This window comes from Andrographis paniculata, unplaced genomic scaffold (genome assembly GCF_009805555.1).
Source record: "Andrographis paniculata isolate CXL003 unplaced genomic scaffold, ASM980555v1 Contig79END, whole genome shotgun sequence".
Lineage (NCBI taxonomy): Eukaryota > Viridiplantae > Streptophyta > Magnoliopsida > Lamiales > Acanthaceae > Andrographis > Andrographis paniculata.
The window spans coordinates 197,499-218,955 of record NW_026137616.1 but is presented as its reverse complement, the minus strand read 5'-3'; the positions used below and the strand labels follow the sequence as shown (position 1 = coordinate 218,955).

At 35.9% G+C, this 21,457-nt stretch overlaps 6 protein-coding genes across 7 annotated transcripts; 3 read left to right on the top strand and 3 right to left on the bottom strand.

Moving 5' to 3' along the window:
* On the top strand, positions 1-2,847 carry LOC127240123 (protein cornichon homolog 4-like). The gene is made up of 4 exons (XM_051258600.1): positions 1-349; positions 1,126-1,307; positions 2,315-2,437; positions 2,529-2,847. Exons 1-4 carry the CDS (start codon positions 278-280, stop codon positions 2,572-2,574), a joined length of 423 nt encoding a protein of 140 aa, XP_051114557.1. The 5' UTR covers positions 1-277; the 3' UTR covers positions 2,575-2,847.
* A 44-nt stretch (positions 2,848-2,891) lies between these two features.
* On the bottom strand, positions 2,892-4,475 carry LOC127240124 (general transcription and DNA repair factor IIH subunit TFB5). Its single transcript, XM_051258601.1, has 3 exons — positions 4,298-4,475; positions 3,569-3,621; positions 2,892-3,306 (listed from the first exon to the last, which is right to left on the bottom strand). Exons 2-3 carry the CDS (start codon positions 3,601-3,603, stop codon positions 3,129-3,131), a joined length of 213 nt encoding a protein of 70 aa, XP_051114558.1. The 5' UTR covers positions 3,604-3,621; positions 4,298-4,475; the 3' UTR covers positions 2,892-3,128.
* Positions 4,476-5,883: 1,408 nt separating this feature from the next.
* Positions 5,884-8,832, bottom strand: LOC127240122 (AT-hook motif nuclear-localized protein 1-like). Of its 2 annotated transcripts, none has more exons than XM_051258599.1 (5): positions 8,084-8,832; positions 7,221-7,288; positions 6,811-6,942; positions 6,580-6,741; positions 5,884-6,502 (listed from the first exon to the last, which is right to left on the bottom strand). In XM_051258599.1, exons 1-5 carry the CDS (start codon positions 8,469-8,471, stop codon positions 6,230-6,232), a joined length of 1,023 nt encoding a protein of 340 aa, XP_051114556.1. In that variant the 5' UTR covers positions 8,472-8,832; the 3' UTR covers positions 5,884-6,229. The 2 variants fall into 2 exon arrangements, with proteins under 2 accessions (XP_051114556.1, XP_051114554.1); XM_051258597.1 differs by having other exon boundaries at positions 7,221-7,297; positions 8,084-8,830.
* Positions 8,833-11,180: 2,348 nt separating this feature from the next.
* On the bottom strand, positions 11,181-14,096 carry LOC127240121 (ACT domain-containing protein ACR8-like). Its single transcript, XM_051258596.1, has 8 exons — positions 14,059-14,096; positions 13,735-13,920; positions 13,124-13,169; positions 12,897-13,011; positions 12,726-12,793; positions 12,056-12,619; positions 11,865-11,969; positions 11,181-11,780 (listed from the first exon to the last, which is right to left on the bottom strand). Exons 2-8 carry the CDS (start codon positions 13,794-13,796, stop codon positions 11,412-11,414), a joined length of 1,329 nt encoding a protein of 442 aa, XP_051114553.1. The 5' UTR covers positions 13,797-13,920; positions 14,059-14,096; the 3' UTR covers positions 11,181-11,411.
* Positions 14,097-15,260: 1,164 nt separating this feature from the next.
* LOC127240120 (uncharacterized) lies at positions 15,261-16,319 on the top strand. The gene is made up of 5 exons (XM_051258595.1): positions 15,261-15,471; positions 15,556-15,633; positions 15,696-15,760; positions 15,855-16,060; positions 16,131-16,319. Exons 1-5 carry the CDS (start codon positions 15,308-15,310, stop codon positions 16,194-16,196), a joined length of 579 nt encoding a protein of 192 aa, XP_051114552.1. The 5' UTR covers positions 15,261-15,307; the 3' UTR covers positions 16,197-16,319.
* Positions 16,320-18,439: 2,120 nt separating this feature from the next.
* LOC127240100 (AT-hook motif nuclear-localized protein 22-like) lies at positions 18,440-20,163 on the top strand. The gene is made up of 2 exons (XM_051258567.1): positions 18,440-18,880; positions 18,976-20,163. The coding sequence occupies exon 2, from the start codon at positions 19,081-19,083 to the stop codon at positions 19,909-19,911; it is 831 nt and encodes a 276-aa protein (XP_051114524.1). The 5' UTR covers positions 18,440-18,880; positions 18,976-19,080; the 3' UTR covers positions 19,912-20,163.
* The last annotated feature ends 1,294 nt before the right edge of the window (positions 20,164-21,457 follow it).

The following is a 21,457-nucleotide window of genomic DNA, read 5'->3' as shown; positions in this document are numbered from 1 at the left end:
TATGGAAATATTTACAAAATTGAGATTCGTTTAATTATATACTTTTTCGGAATGGGAGAGATAGGTAGGTCAGGTCGCCCATAGGCGAGACGACGAGCAACGCCGGATCATTGTCTCCTCCTAGGTTTCTGCTCAGATCGATTTCCCGATTCGTTTCTTGCCAATTCGAGCACCAGGGCGGGCGTTACGCACCTGGCGCTCCTGGGGCGCATCTCCCTGTCGTTCCTCTCGATCATCTGCAAAAAGCTGAGCAATTTGAATCAGAAATAGAAAGAGCATGGGGGATGTGTTAGCATGGCTGCTCTTCTTCTTCATACTCATTGCTCTTCTCGTCATGATCGTTTTCCAGGTTATTGCTCTTTCAAACGATGCTGATGAAAGTTAATTAATGTTGTAATTTCTAGGGCTTCGATTTGGGATATTTGGTTAAGGAGTATTTTCTCCACTGAATTTAGGGAGTCGCTGCGGTGAACTTCTTTGTTACTTTTAGAAGAAAAAAATTGTCTCTTTTGATTTACTTAAAACTCTTCTTCATCTAGTTACTTTTTTTATTTTCCTTTGGGATGCTTGATTCTTGCTATGTTTTTATTCACCTATAAGAAATTAGTATCTTGTCACTATTTTAGCTTGTTTGGTATTATATCAAAACAAAAACGAGCTTTGATTCGATGAAAACAGTATTGTGACAAATTCTCATGCTTTTTAAATGTATATTATGAGAATTCCCCAAATGGATTGAATCTAACAATGAGTGAGATAATTATGGCACTTTCTCTAGTTGATTGGTTGACCGTCCCAATGTACATACTTTGAGGGAGGAAGTAGTACTTTTTGAACTTTTTTGGCATTAACTGTGCTATGTACTTGGAAAAAAGGCTTCTTGGTGTTTGTATAAATTATGTGATTGGCTTTTATGATGATGCTTAAAAGGTCTGATATTCTTAAGTAGATCAGTGGTTTTCATGGTGGCTCACAGTGCCAATCAAATGTATGTCACTTAATCTAGTTTTATTGGCATATCACACTTCATGGTTGTTGGTGCTTTTCACTGAAGTTTTTAGTTGTCTTCACCTAACATAACAGCTCCGTGTTTGGATAATTTAACACTTGTTGCATGCTATGCAGCTCATGTGCTTGGCGGATCTAGAGTTTGATTACATTAATCCTTACGATTCTGCTTCGCGAATAAATAAAGTGGTTTTGCCTGAATTCATCACGCAAGGAATTCTATGCCTCCTGTTCCTTGTGACAGGGCATTGGGTTATGTCCCTTCTTTGTGTTCCATACCTGTACTACAATGTGAATCTGTAAGATCTCTTATACTATCCTTCGCATTTGAATTAATTTCCTTAATCACTTGGATGCTTACATACTCATAAATGGTGTTGGTTTCCCTGTTGTAACCAATTTATTGTCTTGTGGCTCTTATCTCACGGTGCTTACCGCCTGTGATATCTTCACAATCTCATGAATGATCATTTGGCATATATTGAGCTTAGATTAAATATTTTCATTTATACAATCGATTGTTATCCATGTTTATCTGTTCTTTCATTTATTGTAGTAAATTCATGATTCTATTCATATTCCTGGGGAGATATGATAGCTTCTTGAGTAAGTATGCGGTTTGAGATATGATGATAATAATAACCAAACAACAGCAATATATTGAGGAATGTGGAAATGGATGAACAAAGATCCTCTACTGGATATATACACACACATATAGGGATCTAGAATTATGTTAAATTAATAACAGTTGGACAGAAGATACACTTCACTAAATTTTCGATTCATACTATTTTTATGTCAATGTCGCTGATAGTTAAATATGATAGAACAAAAGAATTATGTACGGTGTATGGTTTCCAAAATGGAGATATTCATCCTTTTAAAACATGAGACAATGGTGTCAACTATCCTTGCATCTCCATGCTTTGTATGTATAGGTCTTCCACCACGTTTACAAAACAGGACACAGTTTTATTTTTTAACTCACTTTTAAAATGTATAGGACTAATTTATTACAGCGGAAGTATTTTTAAACCTATGTGAATTATCTTTCTTTGGATAATCTACATGCCTCCCTGACGATGTTTGGTCAAACATTGCTCTTTTATGATTATGCCTTAAAATTTTATGCATACTGTTTGTACTTTAATTTGGAAGATGGCTTTTAGCAATTTTGCAACATGGGGGTTCACTTCAAGTGTAATTTTGGAAAACTCAAACCATAATTATTGGCAATGCCATTTAGATGACTGGAGATTTAGAATGTCCTAATATTATCTAAGCTGCTACTTATTTATGGCAGGTACCTTCGAAGACAGCACTTTGTAGATGTAACTGAGATCTTCAACTTGCTCAACTGGGAAAAGAAGCAGAGACTCTTCAAACTTGGTTATATTATACTTCTACTCTTCATGTGCTTGTTCTGGTGAGTGAATCAACCTAATCTTCAATCATCAAAGCAAGCAACTTGGAATTTCTTAAGATAATCTCACCTTTTGACTAATTCCTATTCATAGGTTGATTTACAATGCACTCGAAGATGATGAAGAGCATCACTTTTAGTTTCAGTCAAGTACCATTCAAGTGCTGCCAGCTGCTGTCAACATTGCATTGGATGAATTGCTTCAATGGCTCTTGGAATTGCTCTTATTTCATTGTAATTTAACCTTTTGATAGTTTGTTAAGAAAGTAGGCTCCTTTGATCCGGTGGAACCTGTGAATTCTTGCACGGGGCCTATTTCATTCAGTTACATTTCTGTTGCATTTTTGCCACACTTCGCAGCGATGTTGTAACTTTATCACTTCAATTTCTATTGAATTTTGCCACACCATGCAGTGTTGATGTTGTTTAGATAAGCTAATGATTTATCAACAGGCTCTGCAGTCACAAGGAGCTTTATTTGTTCTTTCTTAATATTACAATGGCTTCAAAATAACAATATTAAGGCATTCCTCTGTTCAAACAATGGGGTAAAAAAGTGTTATTTGGGTAGAAAATTGCCAGAGTACATGTCACAAACAGGGCAATGTCAGAGCTTTAAGTTCCGCTGCACACTAAATGGTTTCAGCCAAATACCGAAAGCCATACAATGTGTAAAGGGGTTGTATGTACAAAATCAAGAAGGCTTCTCATATGTGTTCTGCTCCCTGAATTCTGCAATGGCACTCCTTATCATACCAGCCACATCCGAGCGAACAAAGAGATGAGTGTTGTCCAAGACATGTATAATGAACTTCTGAGATTGAGGTAGTGCAGCATTCATGTTGATGATGAACTGTGCCATGGGAATGTCACTGCACAAGAAAGATTAGCATGGTTTAGCATGGTTGAGATGCACATTTATGTGGATCATCAGGTGGGCGAATATCATGACAATTGGAAGATAAAACTACTACTTGGTTAAGAAAATCTACCAACAGCTATTTACCTATCTAAAGCCTTTTTATATTGGTTTCTACAATTAACCAATGCAACTAATCTGGCATAAAGTGTGTATATCTACCAATTTCGAAAGGAAATAAAGGGTATAAAACGTTGACTCAAATGATGCCTCACCATGAAATGTACAATCCTTTGATGGCGTTCACCATAGTAGATAAGCTCTTGACCTGCAAAATGAAAAGTAGGTTGTTACTGACATTGGCAAATTTCTGAGAACCAGTAGTAGAGCTACAATATCCTGCTGTGGTGGATGCAATAGATCTCACTATGTTAACAACTTTGGCAAACTATAACGACATTTATTTGTAGGAAAGGGTTGCACTTTGAAGTACTTGGTGCTTATTACAATCTCAGCAAACCAGAGAGCAAAAATGTAATTGGAGAGACTTGATATGGGCACAACACAAGTTAAAAGATAATCAATTCCAACAAAGCACCAAGAACAGTTTCAATGAGCATGAAATCAAAACAAAAATAAGTTTACAGAAACTAAAACCAGCACGAAGGGGTGTAAAAGATGAATTTTAAGCCAGGAATTCTTGTCATAGCAAAATGCAATATAAGGCACCACTGATTTTGTATAAACTACATAACCTGATCTGGTCGAAACAATAATACTGCATTTTCTAATCAATAAACTTGAGTCAATGTGATGATGCTCACCTTGGCTCTGAATAAGTATCAAATTATAAACAATTTTTCTTAAAAGATAAAAGAAATTCGTATATCGATTCAAGCAAATTGCCAGAGAAGCCCGCGATAACAAAATGAAATCTATCAGTCCACATTCAAATAAAATAAGTCCCTGGATACAGGAAGATAAAAATTTAAGTTACCACCCACCTCGTACCAATAGAATCCTAGTCTAATCGGCAAAACGATTTCAATCGCTTAAATTTCTAGGCTGCGCTGCTGAGAATGTAATCCACCAGTCGCTCGAGACTCACACCGCGCTGGATGCCAACAGCTAACAGATAAAGGGCAGGGCAGAGGATTCGATTCAACCTACTTTTAAAATTTCCCAAAACAAATTCACTGTGAGTAACAAAAACAGTGTCGCTGCCGAATTCAGATATCTTAACGGGTCGACCCGTACCCGCAACCATTGTGGGTCCGATCTGTGTAACCCATTTCACAGCTCTACAGCTACACTACCGAATTTGAAATCCATCCAATTAAGACAAGGAGAACCGACGAATGTTAATGGGCTTAGTTGAGCCCAATCTCAAAGCTAGGCCCATATTCTGGAACTTTTAGAAGAGGCCTAAAATAAAAAAATTCCTACCGAATACGTCATTTCACCTTCTCATAATACATAGCATCCTATATCATATCCTATATATAACTATACACGTCATTTCACACTTCAAATTTTTGGCTTCTATTTTTTGGAGTTTATAAATTATATTTTTATTTATAAGTTTTTTTTGGAGGAAAAAAGTATAGATAGTTTTTGTTTTGAAATTAGTGTTTAACAATTTATAATAATAGATAGTGAGTGATTTTAGATTTAATTTTAAAAACAAATTCTCATAGAAGAAGAAGATTACGGGAGATAAGTCTGCAGAAGAAGAAGAAGAGAAAAATTGAGAAAAAAATATGTGAAGAAGAATTTTGGGAAGAAAACAAGATGGAAGAAAGAAGTTGCGGAAAAGAAAAGAAGAAAGAACAGAAGAGAAAGAGAGAAAAACCACAGGGTATAACAATCTAATAAAGCTAGTGTTATTTAAAAGCGGGGAGAGTGTGCAGCCGTTTTACAAACCACGAATAGGTTTTTTTTGAAGTTTTAGGACTACGAGGGATTCAGCAAATTTGGATTTTTTTTGCTGTTTTGCCTTTTATCTATATCTTATAAGTTTGCTTTATATATTTTTTATTAATTACTATAATCTATTGTATTTTTTTTACTAACTTATTATTATATTTAAGTGACTTTATGAAAAATATTATTGATTTATTAGAAATAATATTTGATAAATTATGTAGATCATGTCATATAAAATAATAATTTTAAATTTATAAATAAATAAATAAATAAATAAAATTAACCTTTCACATTTTTTACTCAATTTTCCCCCTCTAGGTAAAATATTATAATTGTGTACAATAAATTTTTAAAAATATAATAAAAATTTACTTTAATTTTATAGCTTTTATTTTTAGTATCTACATTGTATAGATAATTTACTATGTATTTTTATAGTTAATATGATCCATTTTTCTTTTACAAATTTTTTTTGATAAATTATTAACAATAAAATTATAATTATAAAATAATTTATTTTTATGTATTTTTAATTAAAGATATATATTTATTTATTTCAAATATTTATAAAATTAAATAAAAATAATATAATAATTAAATTTAATTATAATAATTTAAACGCTAGTAGTTATATATATATTTTTTAATTTATTTTAAATATTCATAAAATCAAATAAAAATAATATAATAACTAAATTTAAATATAACCATCCGCCCATAGCACACGGTTTAAAAGCCATGCACACGTTTAAAAGCCAGTAGACTGATTAAGCAGCACAGCCACTCTCTTCTGAAAGTAGAAAAGGAATTTCACAACAGTAGCTCCAATGGCGGCGCTGCAACCATCTCTGTCGTCTACACGCGCAACTGAGCCGTCTGTAAATGCTACAAATAAACAACAACTACAAGTCTACAACTCACTCTACAACGCACGCTCTGCCATAATCAATCAACTCCCCTCATTTGTTCTGTTCTGCTCTACAACAAGCCATTTATCCAATTCGCTCGATCTACCCTGCTAGGCTCATGTTAATGTCCGTCGCCGGCTTCACCTTAGGTTTAGGAGGAGCAATGGCGCTATTGTCCGAGGTCATCGTTGGCCATCCATCGCCGCTGCGGAATCCAGATGAAGCACAATGTGCCTCGTCGTCCATCGCTTGGATTGGAATCGGGATGGAAGCCGCAGGTATCATTGTCACCGCCTCCGTGGTCTTGTGTTTCTTCATCCTCAACGGCTCCGGCTGCTGCTGCTGATTCCCCGACAGAAAACTTCCCACAACAATCTGCCGGAAAAATGAAAACACTGTTTGATTGAAAGACAGCAAAAGAAGATCGAAGAACACAGGGACGGCGCGCATACCTGCACGGGGGTGGCTGCAACTAGCAAGCCGGCAACGCCACCTCCTACAACGCGGCCATCGGCGCTAGCCAAAGAAACGCTCATGCCGCCGGATCTGTTTCGCATTCCTCCCGTCTCTGTAGGCGTGAATGATCCAGACAGCGACAGTATCTCAAACCGACCCTGATAGCAAAAGAAGCTCGATCATACAGTTTTTGAGTTTAATAAGGAAAGAGAACTCGAATAGAGCACCTCGTATGTCAATGTGCCGCCAGAAGAATCCGGCTGACGAATAGTTGCACTCGATACTATGCCATTGGCTGATAGAATGCATATTGCGCGAGGCCCTTGTTGAGAGAAAGATATAACCTTCTTCATCACATCCTAAAATCACAAAAATTTCGCCTATCAATACCTCAGAGAAATTGATCAAATGGCATTTGTTGTAGATCATACATTATACAACTGTCAAGGCAACTTCGACATCATAGCCAACAATGTATTTAGATCATACCAAGATAAATACATGTAGATCAAACAATAAATATGTGCCGGAGGAAGTAACTTGATTGGGATTAGCTAGAGCAGAAAAAGCAACATAAGAATGGAAGAAATACTGCCAAGCAATATACGAGAAAGCGTCGATATTCATAACTATTTACCTCTCCTGCATTAACAGTGATAATGTGTGGGGTAAAACTGGCACCTCCGGAAGTCGGAAACCAGTCACCTGCAAGAGCTAAAGAAAGAAAGAAATGTCATTTCTGATCGAGACACTCGTATACATCAGCTCAAACAAGAAAACCATTTAAAGAAATTGCAATTCTTTGGGGAAGTATTATACGGTATATGATTGTCATAAAAGCACCGGACCACAGAACAATGAATTAACAAATATTCCAATCATTGAGCCAGTCGTGCTCGCCTTTTGTCAAAACTCAAGATACTAGAGCAAATAATAAGCCGGTCTGTCTTCCATTTAACGGATCCCATCAACATCACAATGTAGCAACTCAAGTCAAACATCGATACAATTCACCTATCTTTAGGGTAAAGAGTTGCAATTGAAATCATTCCCAAGTCATAACTCACAAACATTAACCACAATCACCGTAATTTGGAACTGTCTCAACCATCATGAATCGACATTTCGGATTCTTGCCATGAGTCAACCAAAACATCGAAAGGATAACCTAAACTACACTACATTCAGTGACTTTAATCCATTCTAAAGCTAGAGATTAAGAAGGTCGAAAACAGGACATCTAGATTGCAACAAAGATCAAACACCCTTCAACACATACTCATATTTCACAATGAAAATGACCTAATTTCAAGATTCCCAACAGGTCCCATCATCACTAATGTCCATAAATTCCCAGAGACTAATTCTAAAATTCAGATATTTTGAGCACAGGTTTGTAAGAGCAAACAAATAAATAAAAAATTCACAAATCCCCATTGATCCCTTATACGATCTACAGCTCAACAAACACCAAAAACGAAAAATCGAACAGTTCAATACCTAGGCCACCACCAACAGTCTCCATTCTGGGCTTCGCCGTCAGGATCACCGGCCGGATTTTGCCCCGCTTCCCGGCAGCTGAGAAATCAATCACCGGCGGCGGCGGGGCGGAGGAGGATATCGGCCTCGGCGACAGGGCCTTACCCGCTGAGCCATCGGAGCCGTACTTTCTAGGCCTGCCCCTCTTCTTCTTCATCAAGGCAGCGCCGCCGCTTCCCACTCCAGCTGCCTGTGGCGGCGTAGATAGAGTCACGGCTAGGGATTCTGATCCGGCGAGCCGCGGCGGGTTCTCATTGGCTGTCCTGGAAGCGACATGGTAGTCCGAGGGAACATCGGATCCCACCACTGTCACTCCTCCACTCCCGCTCAAGGCATTAGTAACCTCCATCTTTAAAACTCCAACAAACAAGTACGGCTACCCCTTTCTTCAATAGCCCATTAATTTCTGGAAAAATCGAAATAAACCTCCCAAGATTTCTACAAAATTCTAAAATTAACACCCACCCAATCTGTAGAAAGAAAACCCATTTTGCAACAACTTCAATTTCATCACCGACACAAAGCTTTAATTTAATAACCCTCAACAAAGTTGTAAATATATACACATATATGTAAGAAAAAAGGAAAAACGCTGAGAAATCAAAGTGAAAGAGATTTATCAGAGCTCAGACAGTACAGCAAAAGCAGCCTGGGAAGGGAGAGAGGGAAAATAAAGAAAATTACTAAAAGATTAATCTGATTTTTGAGGAAATTTTGCGGATTTTTTTTTTTTTTTTTTTATTTGAGAGATTTACCTCATTCTTTCCTCCATTTTTTTATTTTATTTTGTTCTTTTGTTTTTTATTCGGTAGGTGACATAAAAATGAATTCTTTATTTTCTTGGAGTTAAAGCAAACTTAGGTTCCCCAGACTGTCTGGATTTATATTCAAAAAATAAAATTATATTTTAAACAGTTGTAAGAATACACTAGTATTAAATATTCACTATTAATTAATTGTTTGAAATAAATAATAATGTCTGCATTGCGATCCACTCAAAAATTTCAATCATATATAGCTTTGTTTACTTTATACCCTTTTATTTATTTGGTATTATATTTTTTTTTTAAAAAAAATCATATTAAATATATTTTTTATCCCATAAAATATAAAATTAAATATTATTTTTATTATTTTTAAAATTCTAAAAAAATCTGTATGAACAAAATAAACTTTAAAAATAAATTAGTTGCAATTGGAAGAGTAAAATAAACTTTGGCTGTCAAGACAACATGAAGGATTATTATTTGCTCACTTTCCCCTCTAATATAACTTTTTATAGTTGTTAATTTTTTTAAAGTAGTAATTTTTATTTTAATAATTATTTGATATATAATATTTTATGAATATATTTTTTAAAAAATGTAAATTAAATAATAAAATAATTAAAATAATTGTTAATCGAACAAAAACCAACTTTACAAGAAACCCTAACCTATATTTATCTCCAATAAAATTCAAAGCGCAACTATTGTGAAAAAGTTTAGATAATAAAGTTAGGTGGCTCATACAAATTGAATGATTTATTTTTATTTTTATTTTAAGTGTTTACTTGCCTTATAAATTTAAATTTAAATTTAAAATTAAAAAGTTTTTGTATAATAAACTTAAAAAAAAAATTATGTGGTCCACAATCAAAGAAATGCAACCCCATCACTATGCTGACACTTATGCCAATAATAAATTATTCTAATTTATTGAATTCAATAAATTATTTAATTAATGAGTTACTATCAAATAAATAAATAAATAACATTACACAATATAATATTATACAGTAGGTTTAGATAAGAACGATGCTGTTTTTTTATTTTAATTTTTTTATTTCATCATGTTATTTTAATTATTTTGAATTTATTAAATATTGTGAAGGTTAGTGCGTTGTTATTATTATTATTATTATTATTATTATATTTATATTTCGCTTATATATATATATATATATTTATCAAATTATATATGTATTGTAATGGACAAGTTGCAGTAATGTATTTATTCATTAATATACCTTGATTTAAAAAAAAAAAAACGATGCAATGAATTTAGTCAATAAATCAAATTGTATATACACGGAAAATAAATATTATTTCTGATCGAATTATTAAGTGTGAGAAAATATTAATTTATGGAAATACTCTTTTTATTCTTTATCAACGATTCTGTTTTAATAAAAGTTGTAATTTATTCCTTTTACGAAAAATCCCCCCTGCATATTTTTAGAAAATTCAAAATGATTTCAAAACTTTTTTTTTTTTTGTTTCTGCCACAAACTTTTAATAATATAATTTTTAAAAATTTTAATGGTAAATGCATTTGGTAAAAGATCAAATATAAAGATGATTGGGTCCAATGGGCTTATTAAGCCCATCTTTAGAAGTATTTCGGTATAATCGGATTGGGCCCTTTTTTCTCCTCTTTGATGTTTTTCTCCTCTTGAATATTCAAATCTTTGTTATAGATTTGAATACTTTCAAAATATATTTATAATGAAATATTTAAATATAAATATAAATAGAAAAATATAATGTTGCTCCCATAACTATTTACTATTTCTTGATCCACAATGATGAACCTACTTGGGCTCAAGGCCTACTATAAGTTATATATATTAAAATTGTTATATTTTATATTGAAAATAAATATTTAATTATTTATCAAGCTACTTGGGCTCTAGGCCCACTAGTGGAAGGGACCGTAATTTCCATCCTGCTTTTATAATGATTATATCTAAGCAAGGTATGTTTTTTGCTTGTACGGGCATCTATTTTAAAATTAAGAATGTATTTATAATGATTTTAATACAATTAAATATAATTGAATGCCTTGAACAAGAAAAAGTAAAATTATTTTAAATATATTCGTAACATCTAAAAATTTATTTTCATTAAACATATTTTAAGGGAAGATACCCTAAATTTTCTAACATTAAGATGCATTCAAATTTTATCTAAGCAGACAAACAAATTCCCCCACTCAAAAGAATAAGTAAAAGGTAATCTCACATATATACACATAAAAATGCACCTGCTACAAGGTAAGGTAAATGAAACATGATCAATAAATTTTCCAATTTTCCCATCTATATTTACCTGCTATTCTATTCAATTCAATCAAATATATATATATATACATACACGAATTGATGGGTGTGTCATACATCAAAGCATGATGATATACCTGTTCTTTTAAATCTAAATCTCCTTCTGTAAAATGCCTTTCACCAATTATATATGCCACCAAACAAAATGAACTTTTAAGAGTGTCGGTTCGATCGCTTTAAGATTTCTTGTCAGGAATAAGATTTGATCAATCCCAAATTGTATAGATTCCTTCTCAAGATGCTCCCAAGGGATAGCAGCATGGCCCCCCCGCCAGTGCCTGTCATGGCGGGGTCGTCCCGCTCAGCCTTTTTCCGATGGAACGACTGGAGTTCCTTAACTTTCAATTTACTCAAACCGATCTTCTGTCGAACTGATTCTATGATGTTTGCATCTGGAAGATTCCCGGATGCATCTGTCACGTGGAAGACGTTTAGAGCTGTGTCCCTTGTGGTAGATATCTCTGCCCTCGTAACGTTTAAGCCATTTTCTCGAATTGTTCGCATTACGTCGGCCAGGAGACCTTTTCTATCTGCTGTACAGAGCTCAAGGCTCACACCCTGACATCGATTAGATTAAAAGACGATGATGAATAAGAATATTAGAGCAGCCTAGGTTGTAAAGGATGTCAATTTACAACTCACCTGAGATGCCCTTCTTTTTATTGCGGATTGTAGACACAGAATCACACGATGCTTTTCGGCATCCGAGCTTATAGGTGTTCCATCCAAGTGTCTGAGGAAGAATTCCTGGTCCAAAACAGTTACTGGTTTAAGCAACTTTCACTAAGCAAAACCAAAGGGTTAAAATTGAAGATGAAGATGTAAGAACATACCAAGGATGCTTCGTTCTGTGCTGTATCTACAGTGGCATGGAAGACAACATATTGCATGTCTGTTAATGTGCAAACGACGTCGAAAAGGAGCTTATTACGATCTCTACACTGGATATTTACCACGGAATAGTCCTTCTCCAAGTAATTTTGAACCAAAACAACAGGGGAATCGCAAGTATTGATGTTCGGTTTTCTATCGTAATCCCTGTCTGCAAACATCATTTGGTGAAGCCTCCTCTCCATGTGCGTGACCCCCAAAGAAACCGAGGTTTTGGCACTCCGGATATCATTGTCCCCCTTTAGTACATTCCTCAGGGTTGCCTCTATAATGCCTAGTTTCTGTGAATCCTCTATTGGTGATCCTGAATCATCATCCTTAACATATATAAAGGCTGCGATTCGACCATTGTGAGTCCAAACCTTTGCATCAACAACATTGCAACGCAGGTTTGACAGCACTGCAAAAACCTCCGAAAGAAGGCCTACTCTATCAGTACCCGTTAGCTCCAAAGCTGTTAAGCCCTCTAAGCTTCTTGATCTCCCATAATGAACTGTCTCTAGAGACTGCAATGAAACTCACAGTTACCATAATGACTTTTTCTTTTTAACAGGAGAGTGTGCTAGAGACTATTCTTGTTAAATTTTACTGGGATTGGTGCTTAATAGTTACCTGCTCAATGTAGCCCATCACACTCTGATCAGTTACTTTGTTTCCATTTAAGTCAGTGACATGGAAAACTGTAGATTCACAAAATTCGACGGCAGAATTATTAATGGAAATTCAACTGCACGATACAACAGCTATCTTGACCAACAAGGATGGAACACATCAACTACTCACCGTCCATAAACCACCGGCCATCAGAACAAATGTAAGCTTTTTTAATGGACAGATTCAAATCTGTCAAAACTTGAACAGCTTCTAGAAGTATCCCATGTTTTCTTGCACTGTCGATCTGCAAATTAGACGTAAACTTAACCGATTAAAATCAAATTGCTCAGATTAAATTACTGGAACCTTGATCTCAACGCAAAGTAAAAAGATATTTAAGGAGGGGTTAAAATTACCGTGAGCCGCGTCGCGTTAGAGCAACCCGCGTTGTCGATCATGACCCTGCAAGAGGAGGACGAGAAACAGTCAAAGAGGGCGTTAAGGAACTAATCAAGCACTAAGAGCAGAGTTTTGAAGGAGTCATCTAAAGTCAATGCGACAACTGTCAGCTGGAAAATAAATGTCGACTGAGTCTTATGAACTTGGAATCAAAGAAATCGGCCGTGATCAAATTGTAAACAAAACACGATTAACGGCGGGAATTTGTGTGAAATTGCGCTGATCGAGAATACATTGATAACCGGATTCAGCAAATATTTTAGGATTATTAACCAAAAACCTAAATCAACCTCACAGTTCTGAAATACGAACAGCAAAAAGTCCATCCAAATTAAGAGCAAGATAGACGAATATACAACACGAAATACAAATCTTCAAAAACAATTTATTTGCCGTTCGGAATACAACTTCACCGGATTTCTCTGAAGTTTTCCCCTCAAAACTACCCCCAAACAAATATTCATAAACTCCGAAAGAAATTAACCAACTCGTGCAATTCTTTTCACGGAATCGAGCGTTCAGAGAAGCAAAATCCACAAATAACGTACACGACTCGAAGGAAGCTAACCTCGGCGTAGACATACGAATAAGAAGCTTTTCATATTCATCCAAATTCGTCGGCCATTCCATATTTTCCGAAACAAGAATCAGATCAGACGCAGCACCCCAGCAAATGATCTTATCAACCTTCTCTCTGTAGCTGAATCGGGATCAAAATCTCAGCCCTTCAGCTCTCTCCAGAAGCTCCGGGTTTCTATTTCCACAGAAATGACCAAACACGGCGTGATTTTCCCATTCAACGGCGAACGGCCGTATTTATATCATAAATTTCCCGGATATTTTTCTTCTTTCAAAATAAATAAATTCCAAATATACGGAGACTGTGACTGACCGTACGTTCTGCCCGGGGTGCCCGGATTTCGCAGGATTCATTCTTCCATCGTATTATTTCTGCCCTGAATATATTTTCAAAAATCCTTGTTTACTACAAGTCAACTACCCGTTTCTGACACGTGTTTTCCAGTGGGTGATGCCAGCTGGACACCACGTGTCGTTGGAATTATGCCTTGCGTGTACTCGACTCAATGGTGACTGGTCAGTGGCGCCCTTCCCACCTTTTTTTTTTGATATCGGTGTACGTGATTTCTGGCTTTCAGTAAATTTAATAAAAGCGCGTTTTACAAAAAGTGTGAAAAATAAATGCGACATACAAAAGCGTGCTTGGTTCAGTCCCTTGTGTGCTGACAATATTCACATGCAAATCTTCACAACCCACGCTCGCTGTCTCCGCCTATTCATTAGTTTGACCAGAGTCAGCGGCTGAACGCTCCTCCTTAAATCGGTCTGTTCTTACTTTACCTATAATTAAATTAGTTAATTTAATTAATATATTTGGAATTTTCTTTACGAGATAAAGCAGTTGGATTATGCAATAGTTTGCACTTACTTTCATGATACATACCAGATAGATAAGGATAAAGCATTTTTTTTTTTTAATAGGAAAAGGAATCGAGCAATTTATTAATCCATTCACACTTACACAAGGTCCATGATGTATGTAGTGGGCATTTAATATGATTTTTAATTTATGTTGTACGAAGCCATGATCCTTGCCTTGCATCAATACACCTCACAATTATGCCATGTCTCAGTACCAATTTGGACACCCAACGTGACAACAAAATAAATAACCAAACAAGTTGAAATTTAATCAAAAATAATTTTAGGTCGGCTTCTTTTTATCCAACTTTCATTACTTCAATTTTCATGCATCTGTGATCACTAATTGTAAACTTGGATTCTACGTTTGTATTCCTGAAAGAATAAAAATAAAAATATCAACGGGGCACGTGGACGACACATCATGACTTAGTCGTTACTCGTGTCTTTTTCGGATATATTTATGATTTATTTATACCACCGCCACATCCTTTTCCCTTTTCTACTATTCACACAGAACTGGCGCCAAATTTAAATGATTTGGGCCGATTATTTTCGACCATTAATAATTTGGACTAAGGCCCAATAAAATGCGTTGCGCCAGCCCATTTATGACAACGAGGAAATACTGTAACTGGCAGTGCCAATTGACCCTGCTTCGCATTTTTTCTTACAGACGGCCGTCCAGTAAGAACCTAACCATGGCGATGGCGGCGGCCGGTTCTTCTATACGTACATTCTTTCTTCCTCAAAATTTACGATCAGCATCTGGTAGTAATTCCGAGAGATTATTCGTTTTCCTTTGCTGCGGGAATTTGCCCCGATTTGCTTCAGGAAAAGTAGTCGGCAAATCATTGACGAAAAAGTAAGCTAGGCTAGGAATTAGGATCCTCAATTTCAGACACAAATGGCGATTGATGAATTCTAAAACTGTTTGATGCAAGTGCAGAGATTTTGTTGCTGTGAATGGTGTTCCGGAGAAAGCAGGAGATGCTGTGCCTTCCTTGTTCCACGCAGACAATTCATGGTACTTTCTTACATGGACAAACTCTTACAACGTTAGGGTTTTACAGTTACCGGTGCGCACAGGTTGTCTTTGATCGCGGCGGTGTTTGTAGCAGCACCTCTGATCCAGAAGCTGTTATCACTCACGAGTAAGCTCATCCAAATCCAATTATCAATTATGCAAAAGTGTAACTAACTCCGCCATTTTGGAAAAGCTGAATTAATCAACGGAATTTTGAGCAGAGGAGATTGACACGGCGGCGCGGGCGGTGGAGAAGATAGAGCGCACGGTGGAGGGAGCGGCGGAGGACGTGGAGAGAGCGAGGAGAGACATTAACAAAGCACTTGTAGATCTGACAAGTGGGCTGAACAAGGTTGTCCGAATCGTGCAAGTTTCGGTCAGAAAAACTGTGGAGTACGAGGAGAAGGTCGATGATCTGATCCATAAGGTACACAGCCATCAATCAATCAATGAAACTAGAATCTAATTTTGAAGATGAGGATAAATTGGTAATGCAGGTGGAGGAGCTGGAGGATCAGGTGGACGAGGTGATGTTCAATAAGAACAATAGTAGCGGGAACTAACTGTAGTATTTCTATTACAAAGACTCAAATTTTATTTACTCTTCCAGGAATTCTATGAAGACACACATCTCTTTCTTCACCACCCAATTTCAGATTATATATTGCAAGAATTATTATTATTATTATTATTATTGCGTGCATTAATTTAAGGGTAAATTATATATTATATAACTATGGTTGTGATTTTAGAAAAAAATTGCACAAAACATGATGTATTTTATTTATTATGTGAAATCGAATTGTGTTACTTTAAAGTTTGCAAAAAAACATTTTTTTTTAAAAATATCTTAAATAACTTTTTTAAATAAATAAATAATTGATCAATAATTTATGGTTTATAATTTTTGTAAAAATTAAATAACAATTTATCTCCAAAAAATTATAAAATAAAAGATTAATCAATTATTTATATAAAACTTACATTATGAAATTCATATTTACAATCAAATATTATTTTTGGACAAAAACGATGTTTAGTAAAAATTTTGCATTAATACAAAGGTTTTACACAACAAATAAAATATGAGATATTTTATGTATTTTTATTAAAATATAATGGGGGTATTACTCTCTTCTGTAGTATATTGAATGATATAAAATCAATGTTAGTTGTGTAATATATTGTAAATTGAAAAAGATAATTATAATATTAGGTATATAATAAAATTATTAAAAAAATAAATATTTTATTATATGACAGAACAAAATCGAAAAATTGAAAGATTATTAAGGTATGAATGAGGTATATAGTTACTCTTAATTTAAATATAGTGGCTTTGAAACTTTGGGTTTGAGGAATCTTTTGGATGGGTCGGGTCATGTCAGCCCAGTGGAGTCCAGTCCAGTATTTACATGTGACATCAATCGTCTAAACGAAATATAATTATTTACTCCTGATTAATTTTTAGTTTAATCCATATTGCAATAGAGATCCACAAAACATGGGGGATGATCAGGCACGTGTTGACTTCAGTGTTCATGCGGTCCCCACTTTTTTCTATAATTATATTCTTTTTTAATTATTAATAATATATTAATCGTTAGACTTAGGGGGGTGCATTAAATTTACATCTTGGGAAAATTTACACACGCCAAAAAATAAAAAAGAAGTAACCCACTGTCATTTAATCTTTTCTCATGATCAGCACATGTAGCATTGATCATTTCACAAACCAATTGATAATTAAATTATTACTGTTCATGTCTCAATGCACATCTTTTTGCATCTAATCAAGATTAAGACAGTTTAATTAATATGTATGCACCACACCCATCTGCAACTACTCTATTATTGTTCTTTAATTTAATTTAATTTAAATCCTTCTCTCTCTCTCTCTCTCTCTCTCTCTCTCTCTCTCTATATATATATATATATAGTTGATTAATTTATGTGTTGGATTGATGGATAACATGTTTGAAAAAAATAATGATATTCTTCCTTAATCGAGTTTGGCTGGAGTAAGTTTAAATTTATATAGTCGGTATTAATATAATATTTATTTTAATTAATGGGCCCAAGCTTAGCTAGCTAATGATCCTTTTCGACAATTGATTGAATACGCATATAATATATAAAATGTCATTTTAAATTATTTATCACAGTGATTGATTTGAATGTCGCCATATTAATTTAATTTGTTCAACCTCATTTTTCTGTTTTGTGTTTTTTAATCATCATCAATTGATTACTCATTAATTAGGATAATGTGAAACATCAAGTGGTCAATTGTCTTGTCCACTGGAAACGGCAATTATATGTTGGTGATGAATAATTGTAATAATTTGCCAATTATAAGCAAGTTTAACAATATTAGCATTATCTAAACATTTAATAATATAACTAACGTTGATAGACTCAAAATTATCAATATAGATATATATATATATATATATTAGATACACATAAAGATCGATTAGATTGCCCAAAGTGTAGGAAACCTTAACCAATTGGCGATCACGAATGATGCAGTTGGTTCAGTGCAAGAAATCAAGCTCCAACACTGACGACAAAATTACAAGATTAGTTGTATGATCAAACCTTGTGATACAATACATATATGTATATATATATATGTATATATGTACATAGGACAATTGCAGAAAGTTGAATTTGGAAAGAGGGGCCCTTGAGTTTACATATTCAATTTCTTTATTAATTAACCACAATCAGAGCTATTTGATGATGTGGGTTGGAATGCATTATATATATATATATATATTATCTATATCTCTATATAGATATATATAAAATAAGTTTGTAGAGAGAGAGAGAGAGAGAGAGAGAGAGAGAGAGGGGGAGATAGAGAGAGGGAGAGCTAGCTAGCCAAACCCTAATCGAACCCTTGATTTGAAAGAAGACGTGAAATCAGATAGAGAGAGAGAGAGGAGGGAGCTGGTGATTCTTTGAAGCAAAACCCTAATCGAAACCCTTGATTTGAAATTAAAGGTGAAATCAGTTCGATCTGCCTCATCAGCTTGATTTGCGGAGAAGACGACCAAATCTGTAGTTAAATCTACAGAGAATTATTGGTTTGGAAAGGTGTTCGTTGTTGTGCAGATGGGGAATCAATTCTAGGAGTTGAATCAGCTCCAAAGCACTCACTAATTAGCTTCAAAACGACGACGTAATACACACACTCTCAATTGGGTTTCGGGAAGAGATGGCGGATTCAAGAATCTGACAGGTACGTAGCGCCACGAAAACCACTTCTCCGATCCAGGTTTCCCTCTTTTGAAGACGATAAGAAATTTATAGTTTTTATTACATTGAATAACGCAGAGAAGAAATTAAAGGCATCGAATTTTGGCACGAACAAGGTAACTGGTGAAGAACAAGACAAAAGAGGAATTCTGTGAAAAAAGCCCTAATTTGAATAAGAAGAAGATGGACAGTCATTCGCTTCCACCGCCATTTAACACGAGGGACTTCAATCTGCAGCATCAATTCCACTCGGAAGACGAGCAGAGCGAAACCACCGGACTCAACATGGTCCCAAAGCTCAACCTGGACGACGGCAGCGGCCACCCCGATTCCGCCACAAAGGACGGCAGCGGAGCATCCGCCGACGGAGAAATGTCCGTCAACAGACGGCCGAGGGGCCGCCCTGCCGGTTCCAAGAACAAACCCAAGCCGCCGATCATCATCACGCGGGACAGCGCTAACGCCCTCCGTACTCACGTCATGGAGATCGCCGACGGCGGGGACATCATGGAGAGCGTCGCCAGCTTCGCCCGGAGCCGCCAGAGAGGCGTCTGCGTTATGAGCGGCAATGGAAATGTCACCAATGTAACACTACGCCAGCCAGCCTCCGCCGGCGCAGTCCTCACGTTGCACGGCCGGTTCGAGATCCTTTCCCTGGCGGGGTCCTTCCTCCCACCGCCGGCTCCGCCAGCTGCAACGGGCCTCACAATATACCTGGCCGGCGGTCAGGGCCAGGTGGTCGGCGGCAGCGTGGTAGGGCAGCTAATTGCCGCCGGACCCGTGATGATAATGGCGGCGTCGTTCAGCAACGCTGCGTATGAGAGATTGCCCCTGGAAGAGGACGACAATGGAATGCAAGTTCCGGGGAACTCACTCGATCCTTCCATGGTCGGCGGCGGGCAACCGCCGGTAATGGGAGACCCTTCCATGTTTCAAGGGATGCCCCCAAATTTGGTCAATTCCATCCAGATGCAAAACGACGCGTTTTGGGCCACCGGCAGGCCGCCATTCTAACTTCAATTTGGCTTCTGCAGGAATCCATGGCAGGTAACGAACCCCACCCCAACCCCTCTTCCATTTCTTTCTCTCTACTGCTGTCTTAATTAGTTTAATTTTCCATTAGTTGTTTTTGCTATTATGTATTTGCAAGATGATGATGATGATCAAGAACTCGCGCTTTTCTACAATTTCCCTGTTAAGTGAGACCATGTTTTGGGATTTTTATTTGTTAATTTGGATTGATCTCATGACTTCTTTTTTGCTGCTGATGCTGATTTTACTGATCTTCTTTATTCTGATATATATATATATATATATAGTCTTGTACAAATACAATCAAATCAAAGTTTTTCCAAAACCCACAACTCAAAATAACAAATCCAAAAAGGTAATGTTGATTTAAGTTATACTACTTGTTTAATAATGATAATAATAATTAATATGTATGTTTGTTTTGCAAACAAAACAAGTATTGTGTGCAACTCAAGTCAAATGCATATTTATTGCACCACTTGGTATTGTATGTCAGCAAACTGAAACCAAAGAGATGATTACTTGTGGGAGTGCGAAAATTGTAGTACATCTAATATGATTAGCAAGGGTCGTCGTCGTCGTCGTACACTCTTTGCTTACATTTATAAGTGCAGCTGCTGTTGGTCTTGAAATCTTGGACTAGCTAATTATTTTCCATGGTAATCAGTGAAATCACTGTAACTGCTGACTAACATGTGTACATGATAGATGGAAGAACCTGGGCTTCATTAAAGCCACTCAGATGGTTTGGTCTCATAACCAAATTATATATATATATATATGTATGCATAGACACACTGTTATGGGCATCTATATATATACATATATATATTTATATCTTCATTCATATATCTTCCCATACATACATTTTTATTTCTTGTATTAGAGTTATGTATGTCCAATGGATCAGAGACGCCTAGAGGTATTGGCATACACGTGCAGGGCTGTGAGAAGGGAGTTCTTTTTCGAGGCATAATACACATAAACAAATCAGAGGGACAGTGACTGTAAGTAAAGGCAGCCCAGATCAGATCAGATCAGATCAGATCAGCTGGGAGGGACAAAGTGCAGCATGCCTTGAGCGATTCTTCCGGGGGTTCTTGAAATTTGAGGTTTTCCTTACATCAAGAAAAATAAAGGACCACATACACATCTTACATATATCTACATACATACTACATGGCAATAGTTTGAGAGAGAGAGTGAGAGTGAGAGCTAGAGAGAGAGACAGAGAGAGAGAGAGATTCATTGAACTGAAAGTAAAACCCTTTAAAAATTTAATTTGATGCATGGTGATGGGGGTTGGGTTGGTTTGGTTCCTTTAAGTGAAGCAGTAGGAACAGCCAACCCATATGTTCTGTGGGTAAGGGTTTGACAAGTTGCTTGTTAAGCTTATCCATTCCATTCTTGGAACACACTTCCAATTCCAAACTTGTTTCTTTTTCCCTTTCTCTTTTCAAGAACCCTACCTCCTCACCATTATTAATTAATTTACACACATGTATATCCTTTAAATAATTTAATTTCC

Excerpts from the sequence above, each read along its gene's own strand:
- LOC127240100 (XM_051258567.1), top strand. The coding sequence starts at position 19,081 with ATGGACAGTCATTCGCTTCCACCGCCATTTAACACGAGGGACTTCAAT.
- LOC127240124 (XM_051258601.1), bottom strand. The coding sequence starts at position 3,603 with ATGGTGAACGCCATCAAAGGATTGTACATTTCATG. Across the intron at positions 3,307-3,568 it reads AAAGGATTGTACATTTCATG|TGACATTCCCATGGCACAGT; the intron begins GTGAGGCATCAT and ends TTTCTTGTGCAG.
- LOC127240122 (XM_051258597.1), bottom strand. The coding sequence starts at position 8,471 with ATGGAGGTTACTAATGCCTTGAGCGGGAGTGGAGGAGTGACAGTGGTG. Across the intron at positions 6,943-7,220 it reads TCACTGTTAATGCAGGAGAG|GATGTGATGAAGAAGGTTAT; the intron begins GTAAATAGTTAT and ends TTGTGATTTTAG. Across the intron at positions 6,503-6,579 it reads TTGCAGCCACCCCCGTGCAG|ATTGTTGTGGGAAGTTTTCT; the intron begins GTATGCGCGCCG and ends TTTTTCCGGCAG.
- LOC127240120 (XM_051258595.1), top strand. The coding sequence starts at position 15,308 with ATGGCGATGGCGGCGGCCGGTTCTTCTATACGTACATTCTTTCTTCCT. Across the intron at positions 15,472-15,555 it reads GGCAAATCATTGACGAAAAA|AGATTTTGTTGCTGTGAATG; the intron begins GTAAGCTAGGCT and ends ATGCAAGTGCAG. Across the intron at positions 15,634-15,695 it reads TTCCACGCAGACAATTCATG|GTTGTCTTTGATCGCGGCGG; the intron begins GTACTTTCTTAC and ends CGGTGCGCACAG.
- LOC127240123 (XM_051258600.1), top strand. The coding sequence starts at position 278 with ATGGGGGATGTGTTAGCATGGCTGCTCTTCTTCTTCATACTCATTGCT. Across the intron at positions 350-1,125 it reads TCGTCATGATCGTTTTCCAG|CTCATGTGCTTGGCGGATCT; the intron begins GTTATTGCTCTT and ends CATGCTATGCAG. Across the intron at positions 1,308-2,314 it reads CTGTACTACAATGTGAATCT|GTACCTTCGAAGACAGCACT; the intron begins GTAAGATCTCTT and ends TATTTATGGCAG.
- LOC127240121 (XM_051258596.1), bottom strand. The coding sequence starts at position 13,796 with ATGGAATGGCCGACGAATTTGGATGAATATGAAAAGCTTCTTATTCGT. Across the intron at positions 13,012-13,123 it reads CTAACGCGACGCGGCTCACG|ATCGACAGTGCAAGAAAACA; the intron begins GTAATTTTAACC and ends TCTAATTTGCAG. Across the intron at positions 12,620-12,725 it reads TGATGGGCTACATTGAGCAG|TCTCTAGAGACAGTTCATTA; the intron begins GTAACTATTAAG and ends GTTTCATTGCAG.